General features: G+C 44.4%; 1 protein-coding gene across 1 annotated transcript in view; it reads left to right on the top strand.

Annotated features, from left to right (window-relative positions):
* The window catches only part of CACHD1 (cache domain containing 1), an 88,166-nt gene that overhangs the window by 26,879 nt on the left and 47,445 nt on the right, over window positions 1-13,842 (top strand). The window contains exons 2-3 of the mRNA XM_053950608.1: window positions 1,629-1,691; window positions 9,053-9,201. Coding sequence (XP_053806583.1) covers window positions 1,629-1,691; window positions 9,053-9,201 — 212 coding nt within the window. The remainder of the gene's footprint in view (window positions 1-1,628; window positions 1,692-9,052; window positions 9,202-13,842) is intronic.

Here is a 13,842-nt window from a genome sequence, read left to right as displayed (position 1 = left end):
AGTTCATAAATGGGCTACATGTGAAAAGGGTGGAAGAAGGGTCAGCTTTGTGTTAGGGACAGAAGGCTCCATTCTCAGGAGCTGACAGTTGATTTCCTCCTGATTCCTTTTGATGTCTGCACACTAAACACTGCGTGGACAGAAAAATTCAATTCATTTAAAACATTTTGCATCAAAATGACATGCTTTAATGTATTTCCTTCTGATGTTTAAGTTATCTTTTCATCTCATGAGGGAGGGAAGAAAAAAGCCAACATGTTTGTAGTTAAAGTACCCAAGCAGAACTTTAAACAAAGGTCTCGATGAAGTCTCGATGTATGGGCAGCTTTTAAGAGTAGAAACCTTTTTTTTTCCCCTTCCCCTGCCCCCCCTTCTTGGCTCTCTGAGCCTTGTAAGCCAAGGAGATTTATTGCTGCCCTTCCAAATGCTTCTTCAAAATGAAGAGTTCACATTTTTGAAATTCCTCAAGTCCTCAGGAAGGGAGAGGGATAAGGGGAAGTGATGATGAGGAGCACACCAAAGGATTTTCCAGGCTGGTTTTGCTGCCTGTAACTGTGCTGGGAGGGAATCAGCTGAACCTGCATCAAAAAAACTCTTGGAGCTGTGGACTTCAAGAGTTGTCAGGGAGATGAATTTGGATGAAATTGGAACTTTTTAGTAATTGCAGTTGTTAGTGCTGATAATGCAATCCAGGGTGTTCAGGAATCCCTGTCCTTGGTCAGCTGCAGGGCCACGTGTGTGACTCAGCACTGATGGAAGTGGGATCCATTCCCTCTGTGAAACCCCAGCTCTCCTGGAGAAACCTCTTCACAGCCTAAATAACCTCCATGTATTGCTGTTACAGCTATTGATACCGCTGGTTGCTGTTAAGAGAGCAAAGGAATATTTTAGGGATATTGTACATTTTCCAGTGGGGACAGCCCCACTGTCCCCAAGGGGAAAGCTGCCCTTGGAAGTGAGAAATCTTGGAAGAGAAGCTCAGGTGATCAGGCAAACTTTTTAGGGATGCTGTTGGTGTAACCCCAAATCTTCCCAGTCTTATTTTTCAGCAGAATATAACAAGGTGTTGAGTGTTTTTTCCTCTGTGTCTGTAAACAGGGATGGCATCGTGGCTGTCACCTGTTCCCCCTGGGAACTGAGCTTCCCACAGGAGGACACAGCTCACACTTCTGTCTTCTGATACTTTTTTTTTTTTTATGAGGTTGATCTGGTTGTGTTCAAATTGGGTCTCACTTGTCTCTTTTCCACATATTAAGTTTGTCTAAATTTGGCTCCCAGCCTCTCACGTTTTAGTTGGAAACAAGTGTTTTTAAAAGTAGTTATATTGGGTTAAATGTTTAGCAGAAGAAGGGTCATAGTTTGCACGTGGGGCTATTTTTAGCACCTTATGTCAGTTTGGTAAATAAACAGATGTTTGGGAAAAAACCCTGTTCTCTTTGCCTTCCAAAGTCAGCCTCTGCATGCAGATCCCACATGGAGACATGATTCCCCTTGGGAAGCCTGGCACTGGGAGACTCCCCAGGTCCTTCTCTGACCCCATTTCCTCACCCATCCACCCTTTGGAGGTGCTTCCTGTGACATTTATGACCAAAAAGCCTCTCACACATCCTTTCTGCTTTTTCTTGCAGAGGATATTCAACTCCTTCGTGTACACGGAGAAAATATCGAATGGAGAAAGCGAAGTTCAGCAGGTGAGTCCAAAGCCCCTTCACCTCCACTGGCAGAGTCAGCTCAGGGAATTCTTTCTGTCTGCATTTGTGGCCCCTTCCTAACCTCAGATCACAGGCAGGAGTGGGATAGAAATGGGGATGGGCTGCATGTGCTGATGATGCTTTTGAGAATTTTGCAAAGCCTTTCCATCTGCTTGGTGTGGGGCTGTCCCTTGGAAACAAAAGGGCCCTCATGAAGTAGCTCCCATTAATTGTCAGGCTTTCATGTTGGAAGTGTCTCTTTTTAAATTTCAAATTCAAAGTAAACCCATTGATATTATTATCATGTGGAAATACAGGACAGCTACTCTGCATCACAGGTGTGGTTGAGGGGTGCTTGGAATTTTGTGGGGTTTTACAGGAACACATTTCAGCATTTAACACTGAGATAATACATGGGCAGTTTGCATTTTAATACATGTGTTTATTTTTAAAATTAATTTTGGATCAGTTTCCAAACAGATCAAATAGGTCATGTTTTATTGTTTCAGAAATTAAAGTCCCAGTTACGTTTGTGGTAAAGGTGATGGGTTTTGGTCAAAGAAATGGAACAAAGAACCAGCTTTTCTTCCCAGTCTAAGCACGGACTTGCTCAGCCTTCAGGAGTAACCTGACCTTCCCAGACCCCTATGAAACCAGTTTTAATGTTCAGGAAAAACAGAAGCTCCTCAGAGTGGGGCTTTCCCTGGGGAACAGGGAGTTGCAGTTCAGCCCTGCAGGTAGCCCCACTGTGGTTTCCCAGAGCAGGTCAGTGCATGGCATGTTTATGTGGGTTCAAGCTGCTCCTGGAATACAGAAATTATTAACACTCCACGTCCTGCTTCCTGGAAATGGTGACATTTCCAGTCTTTCATTTTTTACTGAGGAAAAAGTCAAGGCAGAGCTGGTTCAGATGGAATCCTAAGAAACTTTTAGGTTGGAAAAGACCTTTAAGACCATCGAGTCCAGCACTGCCAGTGCCACCTCATGTCCCCAAGTGCCACATCCACAGGGATTTTAAATCCCTCCAGGGATGGGGACTCCTGGGCAGCTGTGCCAGGGATGGACAATGAAGAATTTTCTGTGAAGAATTTTCCCAATATCCACCCTGAGCCTGCCCTGGCCCAGCCTGGGGCTGTTCCCTCTCCTCCTGTCCCTGTTCCTGGGAGCAGAGCCCGACATGGTGACATTTCCAGTCTTTTTTTTACTGAGGAAAAAGTCAAAGCTGAGCTGGTTCAGATGGAATCCTAAGGAACTTCTAGGTAGGAAAAGACTTTTAAGACCTGTGGATGTGGCACCTCATGTCCCCAAGTGCCACATCCACAGGGATTTTAAATCCCTCCAGGGATGGGGACTCCTGGGCAGCTGTGCCAGGGCTGGACAACACTTTTTGTGAAGAAATTTTCCCTGATGTCCAATTTAAACATCCCCTGGTGTAACCTGGGGCCGTTCACTCTCCTCCTGTCCCTGCTCCCTGGGAGCACAGCCCGACCCCCCCGGCTGTCCCCTCCTGTCAGGAGCTGTGCAGAGCCACAAGGGCTCCCTGAACCTCCTTTCTCCAGGCTGAGCCCCTTCCTAGCTCCCTCAGCCCCTCCTGGGGCTCCAGACTCTCCCCAGCCTTTTTGAAGGCTTTGGCTTCCCTGCAGGCATGCCCAGGTGGGTGCTTGCAAACAGAGGGACCCTGGGAATGCAGTTGTCACCTGAGTTTTACAATTTAAATCCCAGACCATCCCGACATCCCTCAGGATGGGCTCTCTGGCTCTGTGTTGTGTAGGGCAGCATTTCCAGGAGTGTTTCTGGGTGGTCTGTGCACCACAGAAGGGCCATGTGGGCTGGATCAGATGTATCAGATGGCTTTTGAAAGGCAAAACTGTTTTTGGGAAACCAAGAAACTGGATTAAAACTTCTTTGAAGTCCTGACTACAGATCCTCCACTGAGGAAAAGACAGTCCTTGTTTCCCAGAGCAGATGTCTGTGTTCATCCCAAGTGGATTTAAAGAGCTGTCCAAACACTGGAGGTGGGGTGATGGATTTGGAGCTGTCAGGGGAGAAAACGGGGCTCTGCTGAAGTGTAATTACTGTGCTTAAAAGCTCTACAGTGAAGTGGATGGAAGAATAATTGAGCACTTCTGGTTCATTAATAACCAGATCTTTTAGCCCTAATGAATCCCCAGCAATAGAACCCAAATTTTATAAGAGTAGGACATTGAATGGGATCATCTTGAGCAAAGGCAAACAAATGTAAGCAAATGGAATCCCCTGCCAGAGAAATCTCATTTCTGCTTTGCTCATTCATTAACATTTTCATAGCAACTGATATCCAAAGGCAATTAATAACAGTTTTATGTCAGCTGGGATTTTTTTTTTGGCAGAGCACTGAATTGTTGTGGGGGTGGTGGGTTTTTTATACCAAACCATGTAAATAATGCCTCTCAGTTTATTGAAAAAGTGAAAGATTGCAGCTGTTGGCCTTCAGGCCTAACTGTTCAATACCTTTGGCTTTCTTCGTGCCACACAAGGAGCAGTTTTACCTCTCAGCATTGAGCTGGTTACACTTTTAAGGTCTGCAGTTATAGAATTACTGTTGTACCTGACAGATAAAACCTTTTCTGCTTTGAATAGTTTATTAAAAATGGGGTGGCAATGGCCAAAACTAACTTGGATTCCTTCCCTGTGAGTTATTTCAGTATCAGGGAACTCTCATATGATGTGAGAATGCAGTGGTGTGAGTTAGTGATGTAAATAAAGTGGGACAGGAGGAGTTTTATGAGGGGAAAATCTGCATTAGCTAATTTCAAGGAAGTCAGTGTGTGTTCAGTGTCCTGCCAGACATCTGCTTTCCGTGATGTGGAGAGAAGGGATCTGGGCTCCATGCAGGGCAGAGGGTGAAATGCTCTCAAGCAGGAGTAGATTTACCAGCTTTGAGGAGAAAAGGCTTGAAAAGCTCAGGCCATGCTGCTGTTGGGTTGGATTTTTAGTTTGGTTGGTTTTGGACTGGGCCAAAGAGGCCTTTGGGGAGGAAACAGATCTGAAATGTGCTGAAAAAAATTGCATTTAGCTGTTGAGCACAGCACGTTCCCTGGCTGTGAGAAGTGGCGTGTTCACACACATTAATGAATTGTGAGCCTCACAATAAAAGGCAATTATTGTGTGTTTAATGTACTTCCAGAATGATTCAGGAATTGTGACCTCTCTCTAGGTTTTGCTGTGCATCCTGTTTAACATCTTCCTTGGAATAAGTCTTGGGAAGCTTTGCCAAAGGTACTGGCCGGTAGAAAACTTCAAATGAGTGCTGGTTTCCGTGACAAAATGCACATTGGAAAGTGGTTTCCTGCATCCTGGTTGCAGTAATGGAATAGATTTTCAGTGTTATCCAGAGAAGCAGGAATGGGGACTTTCCATGAGGGAGGATGGACTTAAGTTGAAGGAGGGGAGATTTAGGTGGGATTTTAGGGAGAAATTCTTCCATGTGAGGGTGGGGAGGCCACAGAAGCTGTGGCTGCCCCTGGATCCCTGGCAGTGTCCAAGGAGCACCCTGGGACAGTGGAAGGTGTCCCCCCTGCCCATGATGGGGTGGAACAAGATGATCCTTAAGGTCCCTCCCAACCCAAACCATTCCAGGATTCCATGAATTGTTCGAATCCTTTAAAACAGAGGTGTGGGGTGAAGCTGGAGGTGATTCTGTGATCCTTCCTTCAGCCATGTCCTTGCTCACCTCTGGCTTTTCAGGGTTGATACAAAACCCTGACAGGGTTTCTTCAAGAGCCACATAGATGAAAAATAAATAACATTAAAAGTTTCCTAGATTAGGAACCCACGGATGCACAGTTGTCATACAGCAGCAGGATGAATACCTGGTGGGTGTTGGAGAGAGGTACTTTTTTTCCAGATTTTATGGTTTACAGAGGTGAATTTAAACCTCAAAATTCTAACTCAGCTCTTCCATGTGTAAGCAATCCTTTCCAAGGAGCTTGACAGTGTTATATCCCTGTCTGTGAGTCCGTCCTGGCATCCCTGCCTGTCAACCCCACTGATGCATATTTTATATACAGGCTTGGAAACATGAAAAATACCTTGGCTTTCAAGCTACAGCCAGAAATAAAACCTCACCTTGGAGCTCTGCTTTCCCTCAGAGCTCCCTGCAAAGGGAAGACTTCAGAGCTGTGGAGCTTTGAGGGGGAAGAAGCTTTAAAAAAAAGCTCGAGGGAACGATGCAAATGAGGGAAATGTCTCTGGGAAAATTAGAGGAGGCTCAGTGATGTTGTGATGAAAGGTTGTCAGTGGAGATGGTGACAATTGAAGTGCATTACCCAGGGGTGCTGCAGTAATAGAAACAGGTGTTACAGTCCAACCTGTCTGCAAACCCAAGGGCTTTGGCTGCGTGTCAGCTGCCAGAGGAAATCCAGGGAAAACAGGGCTAATGGCTGCATTGTTCACAGAGAGCACTCACTGCTCACTGCTTTGTTTATTAAAATTAAGGAGAAAACACAGAAATCTGAAAAATGCCCACGGAGGCATCCCCTTGTTGTTGTTTTTGAGATGAGGCAAAGAGCCCTTCGTGTAGAATAATTTTATGTCGATCTTAAAGCATCCAGATTTATTTCAGTCTCTATTAAAATGGGTGAATTGGAGCATTTCTGTGGGAGCAGGAAATGTCTGTCACACTTGGTACCCACCCAGGTGTGGGACACCCCTGCCCCTTTCCTGTGCCTGATTGGGGGCATAATTTTCCATTTTGCCTTAAAAATGCTTCAGCAATTATGTAAGCATGGTTTCATAGTTCAGTCTTCTGTCCTTTCATTATTTGTTATCTCTCTTTCTCTACTTTGGAGGTTTTGTGGGTCTGGCATCCATCAGCATCCAGCAGCTCTCCAGCTTCAGGCAGGTTAAAAAAAGCAGGGTTATGTGCTGGATAAAAACTTGAGGTTTTTATTTAGAAAGAGGAGAAGGTGATTTAAGCCTGCAGCTTTTACTGTGACAGGCTCCAGCAGCTGAGTGCATCACCCTGCAAAGGGAATAAAGTTTGGGAGGGAAGCGAAGCCCAGCTATGGAAGAAAACTTGGTTTTGTTAGGCTTCATCTGGGTGATACTTCTCAATTTGATTAATTAGAACCATTTGTTTCTAGTATTTTATTGGTGTGTTACCCTCAGTTTCTTGTCACAGTTTATTCATTTGAAGAAATTTTCAATGGAAAATTATTTTTGGATCGCCTTGCCCTTGGTGACTTTATTGAGTTCGCTGGTTTTGAAGTGGTTTGGATTGTTGGGAACATTGTCTTGGTATCAGAGGGCAATATTTTTAGAGTTCTTTGGATTAGACAGAGTCAGATCTTCCAGCTGTGGGCAGGGAATGGTGTCTGGAGCTCTGGGAGGTTTCAGATCCCTCGCTGCTGACACGCACTTGACTCCCCGCCCCGACCGAGGCGCTGGATCCCATTTCAGTAAAATAACGGAGTGACTTTGAGCCATTCAGAGGTTTTTCCATGGGAGACACAGTTTGGGAACAAAGCATTTGCTTTTTGTCAGCTTCTGAAGTACAGGATCTTCTGAAAAACAGATTTGTCAGATCTTTAGACTCGGCACAGCAGGGTGAAATTCAAAGGCTGTGGGGTGCTTTTATCGTTCAACCTAGAAGGTGAAAACTCATCAACACCAAACCCTCGGCTTGAACAGCATTCATTTATCAGAGAGCAGCTCTGATTCCAAACCACAGGCCTTTTGTTCTGGGGCCCTCTGATGGTTTTATGACTGCTAATGATGCTCAGCAAACTTCAGCTCTCTCCCCTCTTCCTGATTTCAGGCAGGGAAACCAAGAGAGAAATCTCAGATTCAAATATCCGGTTTACCTTGGCATTTCATTTGCCCAACCTGAGAGGAGAACTTTGTAGCCACCAAATCTAAGTGCTTTGATTTAGGAAACTTGGCTTGTGTTTGTTTGAGAACACAAAACAATTTGTGCTGTATGACTGCTGTACCATCCCCCCATCCATGATGGAGTGAGTATGAAATTCTGGAATTCCTCATGCTGCCATTTAATCTGTAAAGGAAATGAGGATTTCTTTGCAAAGTAGCCTGAGTTTTCTGCTAAAACAGATAAAAACAGAGAAGGCAAAACCCCAAAGGTGCCTCTTACCTTGTCCTCATCTTCTTCTACATTTCTCCCACACCAGCGTTTAATGGTGGGTTTTAAACAATTCCAGGAGAATCTACTTCTAAAGAACGCATTTGAGGGGTACAGCCAGACAAAAAGAAAGTTTACTGGAAACCAGGAAAGGATCTCCCCAACAGCTTATTACCCTAACAACTGGGAACAATTTAACAGTGCTGGATGTCTAACATGGAGGAGCCCATTAGCAGTCCTCTGGTGCCTTGGCAATAAATCATTCCACAGACCTAATTAGGTGTAATTCTGCAAGTCATTTGAGCGGGGTCCCGTTAAACCTGTGCTCCTTGGAGACCTGTCACGGGGCGCAGCATTCCCTGGAACAGGGAGGCACAGCAGTGCTGTTATCAGCGAGGCCTCCTTCCTCACAGAACCACGTAAATCATGACAAAACAGCCTGTTGGTAGGAGTTAGCAGAGGCATTTGTTAGTCCAGGGGATCTGGAGAATCCAGGGCTGTTTGCCAGCACACAAAAGCAGCAGCACTGTTAAAATCATCCCTGTAGGGTTTGGGGTCTGCAGGGAGCAGGAGAGAGGAGTGCTGTGGATTGAGGAGCTGATTTAACTCTGGAGAAGTTTGCAGAAATGCAAAACAGTATTTTCTGATTATTCAACACCTCTGTCTGTTGCTTAAGAGATGATTCTTTCATTTGGGGTGTGTCTGGCTGAATATTAAGTATATAATTGGTGTGAAAGGGATGCAGGTTATACAGAGCAAAAAAAAAAAAAAAACCCTGATCCATTTCATCAATTCCTTCCTTTGATGAAAGACCAGGAGTGAAAGTCTCAGTAAATATTCCCTGTAAAACCTGATGCCTCCTGGTAACTGTGTTCACTGTCATGTTTGCTCCAGGAGCAGCCACAGGTTTTCCTTTTCCCATTTTCCCTGGCAGTCATTAGTCAGGCTCGTTGTGAAGTGCCTAATGAAGGGACACAAACGAGCTCTGCTGTGACAGCACAGTCACTCCAACAGCCTGGGATGTGTCCCAGCAGGCTCAGCCCTTCCCAGGGCCTGGAATCTGCCTGGCATGGAGAGGGCAGAGGTGCCACAGACACCACCAGCCCTCAGATCACACCAGCGTGGAAGTATTTGCCAGCAAAAAAATCATTAAATTTGAAAACACAGGTTTTAATTGCTTGTTAAGGAATGGGTAATACAGAGAAACTGAGTTGATTTTAAACTTCCCTATGTTTTTTTCCAGTTGGCAAAAAAAATCCGTGAGAAGTTCAACCGTTACTTGGACGTTGTGAATCGGAACAAGCAGGTCGTGGAAGCCTCCTACACTGCTCACCTCACCTCACCCCTGACTGCCATCCAGGACTGCTGCACCATCCCCCCATCCATGATGGAGTGAGTATGAAATTCTGCAATTCCTCATGCTGCCATTTAATCTGTGAAGAAAATGAGGATTTCTTTGCAAAATAGCCTGAGTTTTCTGCTAGCTTGGGTAAAAACAGCGAAGGCCAAACTCCAAAGGTGCCTCTTATCTTGTCCTCATCTTCTTCTACATTTCTCCCACACCAGCGTTTAATGGTGGGCTTTAAACAAGAGCTGGGAATCAGCTGGAAGCAATAAAAGGAAGAAAGTTTGCTCATAGTGTTGTGTACAAAAAGAGTCTGTCTAGATCCAAGACACCGTTTCTGCACTGAGGCACTGCTTGCCCTGAATAACTCTCCTCACGCTGGTCATGGGACCTTTTTCTCTCCTTTGAAGTAGCCAAAATCACGAGTTGGTCAGTCCATCACATGCTAACAGCTCTGTGCTCCAGTTTAATCAGGGTGACATGCTGCTGTTTGAGAGCAGAGCTTTAATGGAATCGAGTCCATTGCTTGGAAACTGCATTTGTTCACGTTCACTTTGGTTTGGTTTTAAATGCAGGAGTTTTGAGTAGGCTAAATCCAAGCAGTTGGTTGCCTTTAATAATTTCTGTTGTGCTACATATTTGCTGAAGTTTCTTTGGGTTTTCGAACTGTAAAATGTGTGATTAAAGTCCTAATTTTTCCAATTAAAGAGGAGCAACTTTATTGAAGCACTGAACATTTAAAACATTTACTTCCATGTGGGCTTGAAAAAAACAAGAGTAACTTTCTTTTAATGCAAACCTTGATTACAGACCGATTTTTATTGTTTATATCTCAGTCTGATTTAAAACATTTGAGAGGGAGGAAGGTAATTTGAGTCATCAGGTGACTCCAAGGGCACAGGTTTGGAGTCTCTGTGCAGTTCCTGCTGGACTAGGTGCCTGTGGAAAATGCTGCCACATCCAGGCTGTTGGCAGTGTGGGCAAAAGGGTCAGGAATTCTTTGAGGATAAAAACCTTTCTGCCCTCTGATCACAAAATCCATGCAGGAATCACCAGGAGCACCTTCCAAGCAAGGGCTGAGAGGAAGGAGAAATGGGATTTATCACCCTCTGGTCAGTGTGACCTCATTTTTCATTAAAAAGAGAAGTTTGCTTTTAGTCTGGAAACTTTAGTGAATTCCTTTTCACTTTGTCCTCCAAAATTACATAGCTTGGAAGTCCTTTAGAAATTTCTTTACCTGTGGTGAACTGGCATAAGAACCCTTCCCAGTAAGAGGTTTAAAACACAAACAGCTGGCAAAGCAGAAGGGTGAATTTTTGTTTGCACAGCTCCTCATTCAGGCTCTACAATGTGATTCTCATTATTTAGTTGCTTGGATCAATAATTAAATGGTTCCCAGACCAGTTTATCAGCTGCAGGATGTTCTGGACCTTGGCAAGACCTGCTTGAGGCTTATCTGACCATTGGACCCAGTGCTGTCTGTAGGAAATCATCTGCAAGACAAAAATAAATAATGTAAAAATGTATTTTCTGTTTGAAACTTCCAAGTTTTAGCTCCCTGCTTTGTTCATTGCCTGATTTGTCTGAACGCTTCTGCCATCATTTCAGTTTTTCTCCCCTTTCTGCCTCTCCCATCCGCTGCTCTTCTTTCCATTTTCCTTCCCTTTGGCATCACCTTTCTGGGAGATGCCCCATTTTGGGTAAAATATCAGGAAAGAAGCTGATTCCCTTGGATACTGTGATCAAATTTTGAATTCTTCCATGTTTAATTCGTGGACTAGCTGGGTCTGCACTTGCAGGAAGTTAAATTGGATGTGCTACTGCTGATAACAGCTTAACTCGGTGTTTAAAATGTTTAATGTTGGCGTTGCAGCAACAATAATTATAATTTTTTGCTTAAAGTATTTATTAACTGTTGCTGCAGAAGAGGTCACGGGGAAAAAGACCCAGATTTGTCTGTGAAAATCACTTTTTCCATGAGATCCTTTGCCTCAGATTGTGCCTTGGCCATGTCTGAGTCCTCAGGGCTGTGGTTTTCGTTCCGGAGGGTTGTGAAATGTTTGTGTTACAGCTCCTGAACTCTGTGTGTTCTTCTGGCTGTTTCCTCATGTGGCCTCTTTATTTCAGCAAACATTTGGGGCAAGAACAATATCAGAAGTGCATTCTTTGTAGGTATTTTTAGGTAGGTTTGAAAGTTTTCCCCCCAGTGTTTAAGGCTGTTTGTCCCTTGGTGTTCAGCCTCTTATTGTCCAGCTTATTGATATTGGATGGGGAATGCTGCAAGTCTGGATTGGTTTGGGGAAAATGAACTTGGGATGGATGAACTGTTCTGTAGGGAAAGGATTTTTAAATTGTTATTCCCTTTTTTTTTTAAATGGATTACTGGCTTCAGTTTGTTGTTACCATTAAGAAAATTATCCATGAGTTTGCTTGTATTTCTCCTGAAAATTCAAGCATTGGTTTGCCATGCTGCTTGGGATAAACTGTAAGATTTCCACACCTGGTATAAATAAATTACAGAAAACAGGACCTAACAAAGCACAAACTGGGTTAGAAAATGAACCTGGCATTCAAATTGGTTGTTTAATGAGTAGTGAGATATGACAGGGAAAGCAATATTTATTTTATTGCCATTACATGGTGTTGGCTCTTGCAGTGAAGAGCCCAAATGAGTGAGTTTCCATGTGATTCCAGTCTGGATTAAAATTCCTAGCCTGACTCTGCTTTTTTTGTACCCCAAATACTCTGGTTTCAGTGGTGCAAGACCAGCAGTTGTGTGTTTGTGCCCCCTCCAAGGCAGGGTTGTGCAATGGAGCTACCTTGGTTTGGAAAGTGGTGGAAAGAAATAAACTGGAATATGCAAACCCAACTGGATGAGGCAGCACAGTTGGTGGCTATCGAGTGGTTTTGGCAAGGCCTTAATTCAACAAACATTTCCTGATAAAATTACACTCAGCTGCTTTACCAAAGCCTCTAAATGTGCTTGGGCACAGGGAAATAGTCCCAGGCCTAAATCCATGTGCAGGGACTGCCGAGGAGGGGTGGGCAGGGCAGGGACTTGTGTTCCCCTGTTGGAATCCAAAACTCGCAGAACTTTGGACCTGGAAGCCAAAGCTTAGAATTAAACCCAAGATTTGACCTGAGACCTTGGGAAAGGCTCCCAAACTGAGGGGCTAGAAGGGAGAATGTGGATTTATAGTTCAAAGCAGAGACATGTTAAGCTAAATAAAAGAAAGTTTAGAGTTTTAGAGTTTAAGATAGAGAAAAAATGAAAGCAATTACAAAGTTAACAAGAAGTTTAGAATGCAGCACTGTAGGTTTGTGTGCCATAACGTGGTTGGCTAAGGAAGCTTACACTGTAGCATGAGTCCATTTAAAGATTGAGTAAAAAACACAAATATCCTTGTTGTCAGTGTTTTCTGGCTAATAAACCCTTAAAAGGATTGTGACTGGAGGTCTTGTGACCTTCTGAGCCATGCAGTGAAGATGTGAGCCCAGCTCACCCTTCCTGCCTGTGTAGAAGATAAGAAAAATAAATCACATCATCCCAAGCAGCTCAGAGGTCCCATCTCTAATTCATTCAAAATCCCCACATTCCCCTTTGGTTTTTGCTGATCCTTTCTCCAAAGGCAAATTATCTCTGTTGGCATTTTCAGCTCTACCTAATGAAGCTCTGGAATGGCACAGGGGCAGGCAGGGAGCAGAGCTTTCCAAGCTCTTCCCACGTGGTTGGTTGGTGTGGAAATTGGTGCCTGCCCAACCATCCAGGCTGTGTTTGTGTCCCTGGGTCAGACCTGGGCACCAGGGACCAGCTCCTTTTCCCAGGCACTGGGGAAGAGGCTGCTCCAAGCAGACAGAGTTCATCTGGATGAAGTGCTCCGGGCTCTTAGCAAACTGATGGGAGATAAGGAAAATGGATGTCAAGTGAGGGGCATCTTCTAATCCTGGAAGAAATCCCTGCTGGAAAAACGAGCCTTTGTGTTTCCTCACCAGCACAGGCTGCTGAATAAGCCACGAGGAACAGATTTCATGCTGTCTCCAGACACTCCCTGTCACGATGGAATCGGGTGGTGATTTACCAGAAAATGTTTTAATTAAAGTGTCTCTCCTGAAGAGGATAAATACCTTTGTGTACAAGTTGGAGTCCCCTGGTTTTTGTGCCTCAGCAGGCACTGAAGGAATCTTGGATCTGGAATGGGTTGATGGAACACCAAGAAGGGAGGGAAAGAATAAACAGAATTTATTTATCAAAAGTCCTGAGTACCTGCAGTGGGAACTTCTGGGATGCATGTCAGTTGTGAGAAGTGTCTAAATGGGGATTTAAGAATTGAGTTTTGGGAAGCAGGTTTGGAAGCATTAGGGGGTTCTACCTTTGCAGGTCTGCATGGTCTGGCTTGGCAGTGATGACTGGAATAACTTTATTCATGGAGATGTTGCTGGCCTGGATGGCAACAGGCAGTTAAACAGGTGGTTAATACTGAATTTTTGCAGATGAAAGGAAATCAAACTCCTTCCACTCTGAGAATAAGTCGGGTATGTGGGTAATGGTTGAGTATTTGACTTCTACCCATTACACAAAATGTCTTTTTCTGGAGAAGCTGTGATTGATGCTCTCTCATGGGAGACTTCCAGAAGTGGTTTTCTATAGTTCCAGTTTGCCAGGGAAGTTGGTTGTGTGCCCATAGAGC

This window comes from Vidua chalybeata, chromosome 9, assembly GCF_026979565.1.
Source record: "Vidua chalybeata isolate OUT-0048 chromosome 9, bVidCha1 merged haplotype, whole genome shotgun sequence".
Classification (NCBI taxonomy): Eukaryota; Metazoa; Chordata; class Aves; order Passeriformes; family Viduidae; genus Vidua; species Vidua chalybeata.
This window is presented reverse-complemented; position numbering and strand designations above follow the sequence as displayed.